A 16,279-nucleotide genomic window follows, 5' to 3' on the forward strand; every position below is an offset into this window, starting at 1 on the left:
CCTCAGTTAAGTTCATTGCTCAAATATGTTTTCTTATTTCCATCCTAACCATGTAGCTATCTTATAGAAACTCTCTGTAGTAGAAGTCTACAGACAGAGACTATCCTACATACTAAAGGTTGGCCGTGTTACCAATAGTTTGTAGAGAATCAGTGAAAGTATTGAACACAGTCTTTCCCAGAGGATAGAACCCTCTATAATTCCTTACAATTTTGGATTCTAACTTTTTCAAGCTTAAAATTTATACTGGTATTCTTATATCTAAATTACTATCCAATTTATTGCTGGTTTTACAATGTATATCTGAAACTGCCAGGCAGCACCAGTGCTTTAAAATGTTAATTGCTCTGACTGAGGATCTGGATATCTGTCTTTTACAGACTTAACCAAGGCCATCCTAATGGGCTGGAGCTTTGGGTGTGCATGTATTTTCAAATCTGAAACATCTATCTTCTGCAGATAAAAATGCTCAGTCAAGAGAACAGAAAATGAGAGCACCGTTTCCTTCCCCACTTGCCAGAGAACTACAGTCATAAAAAGAAGCTGGAGTTACATCTAGTGTGGAATCAGCAAGTGATGTGCAGGATGGCTATTGACAGTAGGGTTTCCTCACCCATGTGCACTTGTGATATAAGCATTATCTTAGTCTTTGATGCTCTTTACCAGGATCCTTATGTACCAGCACTAATAAAATAATTTACGTGCTCTGCCAACAGAGTCTTCTGTCTATCTATGTGCCTGTGTAGCTGTAGTTAGCTTTCACTTACTTTATTGATGCTACATTAATGACAGAGAAACAAAGGATGGAACAGAATTTCTAGACTCACAGATCCAGTCGTCTGCTACTTGAGGCTTTCAACGACTTTGTTCTTAGAGTTGTCCTAGAATATATTAAAATAGGATAGTCTATTAGCATCCTTTGTTCCCGGATAAGCCTGTTTCAGAAGTTCATTCATTCAGCCCATCGTCTCATTTACTCTTTGCATAGGCAAATTCCTGCCCAGTGTTATAACTGATGTGGGCCTGACCCTTGCTTAGGTAGCCTTAGCTGAAAGCTCTATGATTTTACCCCCTTCTCCACACTCCCATACTTTTCAGTCTTTCATGTTTCCAATTGATGAGTCATGGCTTATAGAAGGAATTATTCTTATTGGTCCTTAAAACTATCATTCTGGGATTGTGGCTCTATCTTCAAGGTCATTTTCCATCTTCTGTATGAAAGTCTAGTCATGCTTTTAATTAGTTCTGTGTATTAACTTTGAATGATCAGTGTATTTAATTGTAGTAATTCCTCTTGTACTTTCTGCTAGTCAGTTCTGCCTCTGGTGTTACTATGAAGGTCATTTTCTACAGTAGAGTCCCCAGCATTTTTACTCCTTTAAACATACGTAATACTTATTATTCACAATACACATAGCATCATCCTGTCTTCTCCATCAGCATCTAGGTCATTATGAAAATCCTTTCTCTTGTGTTTCAATTTTGTTCACCAAGTTTTAATTATTGCAGGATAAAGAAAATTTAGTTTTCTGCTGTGCATGAGTGTGCTAATTGGCTTCCTGCCTCATTTTTTCTTGCTGAACATGCACAGGTTTTAACCTGGGCCACTTGCATCCTATGAGACCAGCTTTACTGTAAGCAAGACACCAGAAAGTACTCAAAGGATTAACTGCTAACAGGCAACTTACCTTAGCTGAAACAGACTCGGCTTCAGGTACCTCTGCCTGAATCTGACAGAGCAGGGGACTTTATCTTTTTGTCCTACATCGTGGATTATTACCCAGATGTCAGGCTATTTCTTTTTGCACTGTGGTATTTCTTTCTCAGCATTTTGGCAAAACATAAAACAGCATGAAACAGAAGAACATAATTTCATTCTGATGGAAAGGAAAGATTTTTGAAACCTTGGGAATATGGCAAAATGGAAAACCAATTTTCCACGTTGCTTTTGTGGCTTTATTTTTGTCAAGGTCAGGGCTGCCTGTGACTGTCAAAGTGCCTCTTCACTTGCAGAGGGTAGTTATCAAGTGATGCTCAGAATTGCTGCTGCTGCCAAGAGCTGAAAATGACGCCCCTGCACCACTCTTAGTATGACTTGGAGTGAGAGATCGGGTACATTTAATTTTGCCGTGTTGCCTTTTCTTGTAGATCTAGAGAGATTTTTTAAATTTTTTTTTCCCAATTTATTGTTGTCACTAGAGTGGCAGATGGAAACACACCCTCTTCTTGTAGTTCGAAAAAGGGGCTGGTTACACCACCTACATAGTGCTTGACACTTGATAACACTTGACATGCTTAAGATGAGTATTTCACATTTTTGGAATTGCTGAGAAAAATCTAAAACAGAACATGTTTTAAAGTATTACAAAGAAGAATTATAAAAGAAGCAGGATTCTCAGTGCCTACTTTTTCCCTGTGGCAATTTTGCCTTTGTTTGCAGTCAGTGGATGAAGTGGTAAGAGCAGCACTGACTAGAAAGTAATTAAGTCTTCTTTGTTAATTGAACGGAAAAAGAAGATCAGTAACATTTGAATTTCTTGAATACTTCTTTATGGTAAATGAATTGCTGGATGTTGATGTTTTCCAACTGGTTTCCTTTGGTTTCTTGGCTAGGATCATAGCATGGGTTATTATTGTCTCACGTATCTCTTGGAGGATGTTTCCATTGTACCTCATCACTCACAAATATTTGAATGACTTCTTCTATATTGACCACTTGTATGTGTTTCACTGCAGAGACATGGAAGAGGCATTTCTGTGGGTGTATGGAGCTTTTGGATGTGATGTATGTTTATCTTTCTCACTGACTATCCCATCTGTTCACTCCGTGCCCACTTTTAAGCCAAATAATTAGTAAGGAGGAACATGACTTAGGAAGTATATTTTCCTTCAGTTTTTTAGCGGTTATATTATCATTTCTTTGTCTTCACTATTTGTCTTGAATGATTTAGAGGCATGTATCTACCTGCAAGAAATACACACTGTTGCAGAAGTAGTGGCACTGGGAAGGAAGTTCATTTAAAACATTTTCATTTATTGGTCCAAAACCTGATGTACATATCACACTTTCTTCTTTAATGACGACGTTGGTAGTAGAAGGTGATCATTGGGTTCTTAATGCTTGATCATTCATCACTAGAAAGCACACGTAAGGCTTGTTGTGCATTTTGTATGTTTTAGTTAACCTTTTTACATAATGGCATTTTGTCCCTATGCTTTTCTGAGGCTATTATCATATATCTGAGTTTGCTGCTTAGCTTATTCACAGCAAACTGACTTTTATTTTAGCATCTGGAGATTCTCCTGTTTGCTAAATAAGAAGTAGCTATCTGATTCAGAGGTTTCTGTTCTTCTCAGATGGAAAAGTTATACATTTGAACTCACTGAATGTGAGTGTCTATGTGTGTAAATAGGACAGAGGGATGTTCATTCAGCATCTTGTGCTGCAGCAGGTAAAAGTAAGATATTGAAATCGTGTTTTGTTTAACTCAACAACACCGTCAGTTGTTTTCTTCTTCCAGATAGGCTTATTACAAATGTATCAATAGGATAAATCTAATATACAACTGTAATGGTAATGTATAGACAGAACAAGTAATGGGATACTCCCCTTTCTATGTTGGGTGTCTCCTAGGCAATATAGTTCCAGCAAAGCAGTCAGTTTTTTTCTAACTAGTTAGTGATATGATTGTACTGAGGTAAGTAATATAGATGGTTAAGGAGAAAACACCATTGTCAGGAAGTGATAATTTGACTTTGTGTTTAGATAATTTTTAGTAATATATGTCTAATTGCATACTTTTCTGTGCTGATTTTCAGCAAAGATACAGAATGTTACATACTGAAACAGTTTTTATACTTGCATGGCTATAATATTGCTCTGAATGCTATATATTCTCTGTGGTTATGTTGCTATCCTGAAAGGGTAGTGGCTACCACAGCCTGCAAGGGAACAGTTTTGCAATTACAATTTTTGAACATCTTTGCTATATGAACCCCATAGTAGAGCTAAATCCAAATGTAAGAGTTTAAAGAAGACATGGTTTTATGGGTTACCTTGTTATTCCTGTTTCATTTAGTAAAACAAGTAGAGAGAATTTCAATATTCTGCTTGTGTCCTTAGGCTTTGCGCTTGAAGTTTCACATTCCTTAAGTCAGTGTGTATTTTTCTTCACCCTTTGACTTGTTTTTTAGCTATGTAGCTGATTTTGATGCTTCTCTACTCTTTGGGAACAGATGATGTGTATGAACAAATCCAGAGGAAGTCTGTTCCATAGTAAAAGGAGAAAAGGGAGACAGGATATGGATGCTAAACTGATCATCAAGCCATGTTTCCTTCCTTCCCTCTCCATGTTAGTTTGGCATACAACTTACAGTAGGATGTCCTTTTTCACTTTGGATCCTTTCCATGTAACTTTTTTTGTTATTTATTTATTACTATTTAAAATAACATTTAATATTGCTTACTCTAACTATAATCAGGAACATATTGTGCCAGTAGCAAATGCTATAAAAATGGTCAAGACAATGTAGCAAGTAGCAAATGCTATGAAAGTGGTCAAGACAAACTCTGACAGTCCAAGAGACTACAAAAAGAGAAAGGGAAAAAAAAAAGACAAGAGTAAAGGGAAGAAAAGATAGATTAAATGGAAAAAGTGATAGAATAATTGGCCTCCTTGCTTTGGCTGTTGTCATTCTGGTTTGTTCTGCTCGTAGTATCTACTGGTTGTTTTACCATATTGTCGTCATCTTACATTTACACTTTTGCTTCAGTGCTTACGTTGGTTAGTTTCACTTCATGTTTTGTAAAGGACTGGTGTGTTGTGGCCAGCAGGGCAAGGGAGTTGATTATCCCCCTCTATTTTGCATTCATGCTGCCCCATCTGGACTACTGTGTTCGTGTCTGGGACCCCTAGCAAAGAAAGGTTGTAGAGCTGTTGGAGAAGGTCCAGAGGAGGCCATGAAGAGATGATCAGAAGACTAGAGCATCTCTCCTATGAAGTAAGGCTGAGGGAGTTGGGCTCGTTCAGCTTGGAGAAGTGAAGGCTCCTGGGAGACCTCATTGTGACTTTCCAGTATGTAAAGAGAACTTACAAGCAGAAGGGAGGCTGACTTTTTGCACGATCTGGTAGTGTCAGAACAAGGGAGAATGGCTTTAAACTAAAGGAGTGGAGATTTAGGTTAGATTTTAGGAGGAAATTTTTTATTCAGAGGGTGGGGAGGTTCTGGAACTTACTTCCCAGAGAAATTGTGGGTGCCTCCCACCCCTGGAGGTGCTCAAGGCCAGGCTGAACAGAGCATACTCGTGGTAGAGATGTTGGAACTAGATGATCTTTACGACTTTTTCCTACCTAAGCCGTTCTATGATTGATATTCACTTTGTAAATCAAGGAGAGGATATAAATTTCCCAGTGGCATATAAGTTCTAGAGTTTGACCTCAGGTAGCTCTCTAATGAGAAAAACAGACAGTCTCAAGTGTGTTTTGTGTGAAGGTGGGGGGGCAATTGCACTGAAAGGCAGAAGGCAAGTATAAAGAGCCCAAATGGCAAATAAAATCAATTATGTTTTAGGAGCTGGCTAACTTTTTGTGAACCCACGAGCTGACAGTGGCTGAAGTCAATAGGCATTCATGTGGAGCCATATATGGAAGAGGGTATTAATCCTTCTAATCCTCGTTAGAATCCTTGCTAACAGGAGCTGCTTGGTGGGGGCAGGCCAGCAATAAGTCCCTGTCCTCAACCAATTTGGAGCCAGAATGCAAAGACATTGATGTGCTGGTTGGAGACAGGAAGTCTTGTCGATAGCTCTCCATCAAAATCAGAGGACGCAGAGAATACAACAACTGCCTCATATTAAAAATAAAAATGACAGAGAAAGCCCCACTTCAGGGTTTAAACACCCAGGTAGAGAGAGTGTGTTGTCCTTCACAATCACATTATTTCTAGCTCTCATGATTTTATTACAAGATAAGTAATACTTTTACCAATTATTGCCTTAGTTTTTGGAGTCAGTATTTAAATGAAAATCTCAGCTCTCATATAAAAATAAACCTGCAGCATTTGTAGGTGTTGAGGTGTTTGAAAATGTGGTGTGAGATATATTCTAAAGTCATACAGAACAGAAAACAAAGCAGCACATTAAAACAAAAGCAACACCCACAAACCTTCATTTTATTACTGTTTTCTAATATGAGGTAGTATGATCCAGCTAAAAATCCTCATTACTCTTTTGGTGTCTGGTTTATGATTTTTAATGACTTGAGTTGATAATATTGCTAATTAAAAAAAAAAACAACAACAAAACAAGGCAAAAGCAACAACAAGAAAGAGAAATTTGCTTCACTTCTAATAATTTTTTTTTTAATAGAAGATTGTCTGCAGATTTTTAAGCAGCCAGTTAGAATCATACAATCAAATCACAGAATCATAGAATTGCTCAGGTTCCAAAAGACCTTCAAGATCATGAAGTCTGACCTCATCCAAACCTTACTACCCTAACTCTAACAACCCACTGCTAAATCATGTCCCTGAGCACCGCACCCGGATGTTTTTCAAACACTTTCAGGGGAACGCTGGGGAACCTATTCCAGTGCTTAACAACCCCTACAGTAAAGAAATTTTTCTTTATATCCAACTTGAACCTCTCCTGGGACATCTTGAGGCCATTTCCCCTTGTCCTGTCACCAGTGAAAAGAGACCAACCCAGCTTTCACTGCAGTCACCTTTCAGGTATTTGAAGAGAGCGCTAAGGTCTCCCCTCAGCCTCCTCTTCCCCAGACTAAGCAGCTCCAATGGCTTCAGTTGCTCATCATAGGGCATATTCTCCCAGCCTTTCATAAGCCTTGTTGCCCTTCTTTGGACCTGCTCCAGTACCTCGATGTTCTTTCTGTATATACATGTATATATATGTATATATATGAGATACACGTTGCTTCGTATGGTCTTGCATATCCAGATCATTGTTTTGAAAGCAGAATTTTCAGGTGCAGCTTCTCTTTACTTTGTCTTCTGTTATTTTCCATATGGCCAGGGTGAGTAGCAAATATTATATTCCTGATCTTGTCCTATAAAAATTATGCGAGGCACAGAATCTGCAGATAAAAAAAAAAACCAAAAACTTTTCTGTTCCTCTAACCCTCTAAATAATTTGTTTTCTCTCAGATGCAGATTTTAATAATGTACCTGATGTCACGTCCAACTTGAAAAGGAGCAGTACTGATGGCACTCTGGACCAAGTGCCATACAGGGAGAAGACTGATCCACCCTTCAGGGTAAGAACATACCTGACATAAGAATACTTATAAATGGAAAGGCAGAGATGTCTCAGTGCTAACACTGTGTTTTGTGGGTAATATATATATATATATATATATATATATATATATATATATATATATATGAGAGTAATGTGGAAAAAATCTGCATGCATATTAGCTGTATTTACTGTTTTACTGTCTTGAGGTCATGCTGACAGGTCAACATATCAGAAATAGCTGCTTCATCACCAAAAGCATTGTGATAGGTGCAAAAGGCAAAGAGATTGAGACTTGTCAAATTCCTCTTTCTGTGTTGCTTCAACTCAGTTCTCCAGAGAACAATGAAATTAGTACAGCTTTTTAGCTAATTCAGTCAATTCTTCCTTTTTTCCATTTTTTTTCTTTCCTTTGCTGATACTATTAGGACTTGTTAAGATTGCAGTGACCAAAGCAACACTTACATTACATGAATAATTTTGGGCTGGACTGCAGACTTTGAGATGCAGTTCTGGGGATCCTAATGATTCCCGCTGTCTTATTTGAAGAACCATTATACGTCTGCAATTATTGTTTAACTTCAGCTGAAATAATGGATGGTCATGCCTTTTCTCATTCAGGGCTTTGGAGAATGAGGTAGGAACCCCCACAGTTACTGTCCACCTTTGAATGCATTGGTCTTGAGAGAGCAATTTTTTGCCTTTTTTCTTCACGTCAGTCAAACTTCAGTCTGTGTCAGGCCCAATTGCTATTGTTTTGAACCTCCCAGCTGCTAGCATGGGCAGCTTTCATGTCTGTGGGCTTTACTAGGCACTGCCATTCTGACAGCAGAAGTATTTTTGTTACTTCTGTTGGTGAATTGGTTGTATCTGAAATCTAATGTGGGATAACACTTGCCTTAAACAATTACATAACAGATAAGAAGTTTATATGGTTCAGGAATGTATTACTGGTTGTATGGAATAATTTGATAGGCAGGCAGAGATAAGACAGGAAAGGTAGAAAGCTAGAGATAAAGCAAAACATAAGATCTCAGAAGACCAAAATGAAGAAAATGCATTTTGCCTCTAGCCATACCCTACCCAGAGGAATGGATTGTCTTTTATGTTTGCAGTCCTTTTGTAGTCTCCTTCCGTCAAATATAGATGACTTTCTTCAGTTTTCTGTGAGAGTAAGGAGAAGCTCAATGATTTGGGACCTTTAGCCCACCTCTTTTTTTCAGAAGGGATTCCCATGGAGATAATCTCTATCTTGTGTTCCACTGTGATTATGCTCCCAAAATGTCTTTTCATCTATAAAGAATAAATCCTAGGGGGATTTTTCTCCCCTTTGGATGCATTTGGCAGTGACAATGCAGACTTCTCTACTGTCCTGTTCTAGGGCATCTGCAGTGTGTTACAGTCAGAGTCAAAACACCTGCCACCTTTGTGAGAACTCAGGTGAGGTGACACCTAGGCAGCACCTGGCTGTGTGAGCTAGCTGGTGCTTGGCCAGGTCCCCCCTGCATCCCTAGTGCTGCAAGGTGCCCTGCTTGCCTGGAGTGCATTCCACTCCCAGTGTGCCATGCAGGCATGGGGCACTGAGCACCCATCCTGCTGGAGGGGAGGAGACTCTACAGCTTCAGCTTTGCTTTAGCAGAGAAACAAAGGCTTTGTTTGTCAGTCACCCTGATTGTCTGTATCGAATACAGCAAATCATAGAAAACCAGGGAGAGTTCAGCAGGATTTAAATACACAGCAAACAATTCTTTTAGAGTAGTTGTTGCTCTGAACATGCTAAATTTGCTCTGAAGCTCTGAATTATGTGCTGTGGTTGTAGTCTGAAAAGAAAGAGGGGGAAAACGGACAGGTCTTCTCCCTGTCCTCTCTCCAGCTGAGAAACCATCACATCTGTCAGCATTAATGGCTTGTGCACAATTTGTTGGAGTAACTGCCCAGACCATATTGCAGTTCACTCCTTGGGCTGGCATGCAGGTCTGCTAGTGTCATTTTGTCAAAAACTATTTGAAGTTGTCCTAGTTTTCTTAGTGCAAGGAGGGAGAAAAGGCTTGGCAAATCAAAGGCAGCCTGACTTAACTGCAGCTGTAAACGAGTCTGTGACAGCTCTACAATTTCTGCAAATGGTTTGTAATTGACTGCCGCCTTTTTGTTGGAGAGTGCCTATTACTGTCAGAGCTTTTGTCTGACCTTTCTGCTTTCTCCAATAAATGCAGAATTAAAAACATCACACTAAATTTAGGAAGTAGTATATACTGTATATTTGCCTCAGTGATAGGGTATAAAAATTTAAAATGATTTCTGTTTTTATAGCTGTGATTTGAGACTGCTCACTGGATAAACAATAGCTATTGCTAATAAAAGCTAGTATAAGGAAACTGTTTAGCCTCAAAAAGCACATCATCTGGATTTGTTGGTTTTTTGGGAGGTTCTTTTTGTGTTTTTTTTTTCCTTCCCCTTTGCCTTCTGTTTCCTGCATGTGCTAACTTGATCCATGCCAGTGGGAGAGCAGTAGCACAGACACCTTGGTGTTACACAAAGTATGGGGGAGACCAGATCTGTAGCTGCAGCTTTGTGGAGAGGATGTTGGTGGCGCTGAGAGGTTCTGAGCACAGCCTGGAACAACAGGCAGCTTGGGATTATTTCAGGGGAGAGACAGGCAGACATACTCATTTCCCAGCTGACAACAGCTGTAGATGCAATTACGTGGCTCTGAGGGAGCAGACTCCTTTGAAGTTTGGTTGATTTCTGTTCCATAACATGTAAGTAAATAAAAAACAATCTTAAATGCTTGCATGTGTAATTTCTGGATTTTAATGTTTTCATTTGGAACATTTTTGTCTGTTTCTCACTATTATTCTCTTCATCTTATATCAAGCTAGTGTTAAACATCATCTTAACTAAAACATACAGGAAGGCATTTCCCTAGTAATCTCAAAGAAAAATGTCTTTTGTTGTATGTTTACTGCGTTCAAATATGTGCTCTTTCATTCATTTTTTTGTAGACCAAGAAATGAATGAATTTAGAATTGCTTTGTTTGTCTTTTGTCTGACTATTAAAAAGTGAATTAGAAAGACAGTAGAGGATTATTTTGTTCCAGAAATGGAGACTGTTCCTCCAGTTATAAAATATTATTGAAAAGACATGGTGTCAAGAACTATCCATTCTAGATGTTCATTAGTTTTGTCCACACTGTGTTCTCTAGGATGTCCTATTATTTATACCTTTATTGAAAACCTCCTTTCAGTTTATTTTCTGTTTCATTTACCAAGGAGAGATGTTACACTTCTAACACATTCTGCTGCAGTACATTTTCAAACTGTGTTAAAATACTGTTTATGTGGCACAAGCAAGTTGTCCCTGCAACTGTTGGTACTGGAGTACGTAGGCGTCCTGTTGACAGAAGAATGGAGGACCTCAGAAAATCTGGGGATTCAGTATGCCTGTCAGTGCAATTATGTTTAGTTGTGTTTAATCATTTTGAGAACTATTTGTGCTCCTGGTGCTCAGTTAAATCCTGGTATATTGACAATTTCCAAGAATCGGAACTGTCTGTGCACCAGGGTAGCATGAATGCAACTTTTCCATTAGTTACTTGTGATTTCTAATTGTATTGTTTAGAAATGCTTTCTTTAGTTCATGGTTTCCTCTGAATGAAGTTTAGCCTTCTTGTACTAATACAATCATCTTTACTTTGTATTTTCAATATTTTAAAAATATCTCCTTATGAAAGTAAGTGTAGCCAAAATGTGGAATTTTACAATATATGTAACTCCTCTTCTAGGAGGCCACTATAATTCAGTTGTACTCTGATTTTTGGCTGCTCTAAAAATGTTGCATCTCATCAGGTGCAACTATTGGCCACTTCAAATTTAATTTTAACAAAAGGAAAGAAGGATTTTCTTATAAATGTATCTGTGTGATGGGGAAGAAATGTTTTCATTTCAAATGTTTTTTTACATGATCTGAAAAAAATTGTGTAAATTTTGTGCAAATATGAAATAACTTTATTCTCTTTTATATATGAAGAGTTATATTTATAAGAAATATGAATAACTTCATGTACTTAAACCCAGTAAAAATAGCTAATGTGATACTTTGTAATCATGTTAAAAATAGACAATGAATGTAGAATGGCTTTATGATGGCATTTTCAAAAATTAACATTGCGGATGCAGAAACAGAAGCTAAAGTGTTGAGAAATTTGCTTTCTACAGAATGTCCAACAGGTCTGACTGTAGCATTTTTGAAGTGATGCTGTATTGCTTTCAAATAATGAAGTAAAAGATCCTGGGAATAAGTTGGGTATGGAGAGTCATATAGAAATTGGCTTTGCTTTGCAAAATGAAAGTAGGAAGAATGTATTGCAACTACTTGTGAATTTCAGAATCTGCTTTAGGATGCTTGAGTATTTCATATTGTACCAGAAGATCTTTTTGGTGCTTCTGAAGCTTGTATTTTCTCTTTATTGTGATGTCAGTTTTGGACAGTCTCCATTAGCCAGAGAGGAGCTTTGGCAGGTATAGTGAGATACTGAGTTTTCATGAACTCTGAATATCAGGTATCATGGTGGGAAATCTGATTTTGGCCTCTTTGCACCCAGTCAATTCTTGGGCTGGCATTAAATTCTCACCATGCTTGCTAGCATGCAAACTTGCCCATAAGGTTTGAGCATCTGGACTGTCAGATGGAGCCTGAGTGGTCTAAATAGGAGATTAAGACTGGGTCAGAAGACAACACCTATCACAACAGGCTTCCCAGAACAGTGCTTTCAACAAGAGCAAAACATGTGTGTCAGGGTTTCAAAAAGGAAATCCTTGTGTTTGCTATTAGCTGATTTCTCACAGCTGCTTCTGTAATAAATATCATTGAGTACTGTAAAGAGATCACTGCATATTTTGTTTTGGCCTCTTGAGTATCAGTATAGCCACGAACTGGAGGGATGATCTTTGTAAGTTGAAGAAAAAATGTATTTTCCCTTAAACTGTCTAGAACTGATGTGTAAATCCTTCATTAGAAGCAACAGTAAAACCATCAACTTCTTATGCGAATAAGAGTAAAAATGTTGAAGTACTATATATGGTGGTTAGGTTTAAACCTGAGAGTAAGAATGCATATCGCATTGCTAGTCTGATTCTACTCTCATTTGTTAAGGATGGTTTGATTTTAGCAAAAGGAAGAGGGCAACTACAACAGCTGCCAGGGAATAATGGAGACTGAAGCAATTAGTAATCATTATTCATACAGTCCAATCTTAGCAGAAAATTAACATAATTGTTCAATGTTTATGAATGATTTGAATGGTATTTCATTTTCCAGAAGAAAGCAAGTAGATGCTAGAAATGATATTTTCCTCTAGTTTATTACCTGGAAGTGATCTATCCCATATGTGCAATGGAAGTTGAGGACACTCTTATTCAAACCACACCCAACACCCTTCTCTAGGAACTGTCAGTGAATGTAGTCCTATATATTCAGTTGTGGTGGTTCATTTAGGCTCATTTATTTTCATCTAGCAGTGAGGTACCATTCACTCTCATAAATGATACACATCAGTCTGAATGTGTTTGTAAGCAGTGATGACTGTCATCTCAATGATTAAATATCAATAAGTGTTTATTTTTCCCCACTGAAGTTAGGCAGTTTGCTAATATGATTTTTGAGTGGGAAAGTTAAAGATTTACCAAAATATACTGAGTTGGAAGGAAGATTGTCAATAATATTTTGCATAAAACATCCAAACCAAGAAGTGAAAATTGTGTTTTGATGGCATTTAGGATGGTGTTTTATGTGTATTTTCAGCGTATCTCCAATGGTTTTCAGAGCCACATTCATCTAAATTTAGTATAATTGGCAACCCTTCTTGCTAGTCAGGTAGTGATCCCTACCTCCAAAATTTCCCCAGAGAAGTATTAATATTGGAATAAAACTGAGAGAAAGTAAGAGAAAAAAAAGAAAAGAAAAAAAAAAAAGAAGAGAGAAAGTATGTGTGAAGAGCAATCTTGTTTAGAAGAGTGTAAAAATTTCGAAAGGCAAATGTTATTGCTGACCAAGGAAACACCAGTTATTGAGCTTAGTGACCAGAAGCTCAACAGAGGTCCCTCTAAGAGAACTAAAACAAGAGGAGTTAAAAACTACTGGCAGTCCCATGTGGTCCCAATCCTATTTTATGCATGGAGGCAATTAGAGGTAAATGATGTTCATGGTGATAGCTTTTACTAGCTTTTGCTGTGCCCAGGCAGTTCCCACTTGCACAGCATGTCATTAATTGCAAGAGAACTGTCTGCCTGAAGGTCTGCTCAACATCCATAGGACATTAAGGTTTTTCCCCTAATTTCAATCATGAGAACTTAAGTAGTTGATGAAACCCAAAAGCCTGGGGAGTAGTCTGCAATTAACATCCCTTTTTCTGTTCTTTGTGTAAAAGGAGTTTAACAATGGTGAACGTAGTACTCCTTTCAGTATCATGTGTACTCCTCTTCAATCCAGTTGTCATTTTCCTTCCAATTGTGAGATACAGTGAAGGAGTCTGATAGCTAGCGTGGGAGAACAGTACATTCCTCAGTACTGGTTTTCCTTGATTCATTTCTGCCTGGAGGGGACAGTTCTGCATGGTGAAAGCAGGCAGAAGCCCATGGAGAGCTCTGTTAATTATTGTACTTCCCTTCGCAGACAGCCTGGGTTGTAGGCAGCCCAAGCAGAGCGGCTGGCTCCAGCAGTGTGGATGAAACCCTGCTGTTATTGAGGACCCTTTTCAGAGGGATATTAGTGAGCAACACAAGTGAAATCAAAGCCTGTTAGAAGTCTCTAAGACTTTTGCTAATTACTTCAGATTTCAACTTTCTAATCCATCCCTTAGAGAAAGCACCAAACTGATGCTCAAGGTTGCAGAAGGCTTATTGTAAACTTACCAGCGAGTGCTTGCTCCTAACCCCAGCCCTGGATTTTCACTTTATTGTGTTTATCAAGCAGTTCTTTCACTTTATTGTGTTTATAGTTCCATTCTTTACTGCAGCAGTATGTCAATTTATGGATGACCTATAATTTAAATGCAGGTCTTGACTAATGTAGCAGGGAGCCATGAAATCACAAAGCTTTAAGCATGAAAGGCATCATACCTACAATGAGCCTGTAACCCAGACACTAGCTCAAGCTCCACGTGGAGTCCTGCACATGTACATACTGGAAATAAAAGCAAAAGGAAACTGCAGTTTTTGCATGCAGAGATATAAACTTGTGTTGCTGTGCTTTGTGCTGTTATATATGTTGTGTTGCTGGGACCTGAGGAGGAGGTGGTGATAGTTGTTGTTCCTAAGACCGAAAGAAACATCCTCTCAAAAGTACTGGGACAGCTGTTGGTGTAAAACATGCAGATGGTTTTGATCAGGAAAAGAAATTGTGTTGATGCTTGCAAATGAAAAAAGCTGGTGAGAGATGAGTTATAATGCAGATTGTTTTTGTGGTCTGCTGGGAAAAATCCATGGGGCTTACCTGCAGGTGAAAAGAGAAGTGTGTGAGAACAGTACTGGTTCATCGCCATAAGATATGGTTAGTAGTGCCTCTGGAGATGCTTTTTCTGATGAAGGACAGGAATCTTCATTAGCATCATCCACCCTTGGCCTCTAATGGCAATCCTTATTGCCTGCGGTACAGGACATGATGGCAACGTTTCACCTTGAAAGGCAGAGATACCTAATTGTACTTCTGGCAGATTTAGGGAGCTGGGGAAAACTCCCTGATGTAGATTATTTATGTGTTTTCCATATATGTATTTTTTTTCTTTCTTTCTTTCTTTCTAACATGCATTTATTCCCTGTGTGATTCAGGAGTATTTATTTAAACACCATTTTAGCACATAACAAGGTATGTGATGTGCCCAGCAGATAACCACAGGATACAAAGTCACTTCAAAGTCATACAATGTTGCAGTACAGAATTTCAGACATCAACTGTATCCTGGGTGCACAAACACATTTTGATTAGGCTTTGATTCCTATTTTCTTCTATCAAGAACTTATATGGCCCAAGGTAGATCTGAAATGCCAAATTTGAAATCCACGACCTAAAGGAAATCCTGCAAAATCAAAGATAAAGGGAGGCAGCAGGAGCAGAAATATGACATTATGGGATCAGTTGAGTAAGGGAACTGACAACGGATTTTCGGGTTCCTTTAGCTGCTGTCAATAGTGCTATCGATGTAGAGTTCCAGGGCCTGCCTCTGTCTTTACAGTGGGATTACTGCACCTTTTAACATTTAAGGTTCAACATGCCTAAAAAGGTAAAGGTTGTCCTCTCTGACTCTAAAGAAAGCACATTGCAAATGTTTATTGTGAAAGATGAATGCAACTGCAAAGATAATGTCATAGTGGTTGCCATAGTTTCGAATTCAGCATTTGAAAAAAGTTTTTGTATTCAGCACAAAACACTGAGTGAAAATGTTAAAAACAGTATTTAAGATGCTTGAAATTAAAAATCAAATAAGAATTCATTTTAAACATTTGGAACATTAACTGTTTGCAGGAATTAAAGAAAACATCTTCAATTTGGTCAGTTATGCTTTGGAAGTATATTTTACTGACATTTTAAAACATGCTATTAGCATAACAAGAATGACAGACAAATACTTAGAAAAATCACCCACAAACATTTATAAAAAGTAAAAAGCAGAGTCCCTATAGAACCCTACAGAGATCCAGAGACCAGCTAAATTAACCTTTTACCTTCGTGGTCTGAGGGCAAAAGCAGGATGGGAAGCAAATTCTCTGCAGATAAGTGCACCTACAGGCATTGGGACAATAGAGGGAAGCCTGTATCGCAAAGGATGTTACTGTTATGGTAACTATCAAGCCTGGTGCCTCTGAAATGGAAAGATGAAAAACAGATGTCTGTAAAGGGGAAGAGTGTTACTTAAAGCACACAGGAACAAACAACAGGACTGCGTCATATTTCCAGTCATCTTAAAAGTGTGTCAAGGTGATTGATTATTTTGCACGTAAGCTTTACTTAGAAGGCATATCCCCGAGGAGGGC

General features: G+C 38.3%; 1 protein-coding gene across 2 annotated transcripts in view; it reads left to right on the plus strand.

Moving 5' to 3' along the window:
- The window catches only part of TIAM2 (TIAM Rac1 associated GEF 2), an 86,072-nt gene that overhangs the window by 48,006 nt on the left and 21,787 nt on the right, over nucleotides 1-16,279 (plus strand). For both annotated transcript variants that reach the window (XM_065732449.1, XM_065732440.1), the window contains one exon: nucleotides 7,168-7,271. In XM_065732449.1, the coding sequence (XP_065588521.1) occupies nucleotides 7,168-7,271 (104 nt within the window). The remainder of the gene's footprint in view (nucleotides 1-7,167; nucleotides 7,272-16,279) is intronic.

The sequence above is a fragment of the Cyrtonyx montezumae genome, unplaced genomic scaffold (genome assembly GCF_038088225.1).
Source record: "Cyrtonyx montezumae isolate F1298 unplaced genomic scaffold, pur_monq_1.0 scaffold_0, whole genome shotgun sequence".
Lineage (NCBI taxonomy): Eukaryota > Metazoa > Chordata > Aves > Galliformes > Odontophoridae > Cyrtonyx > Cyrtonyx montezumae.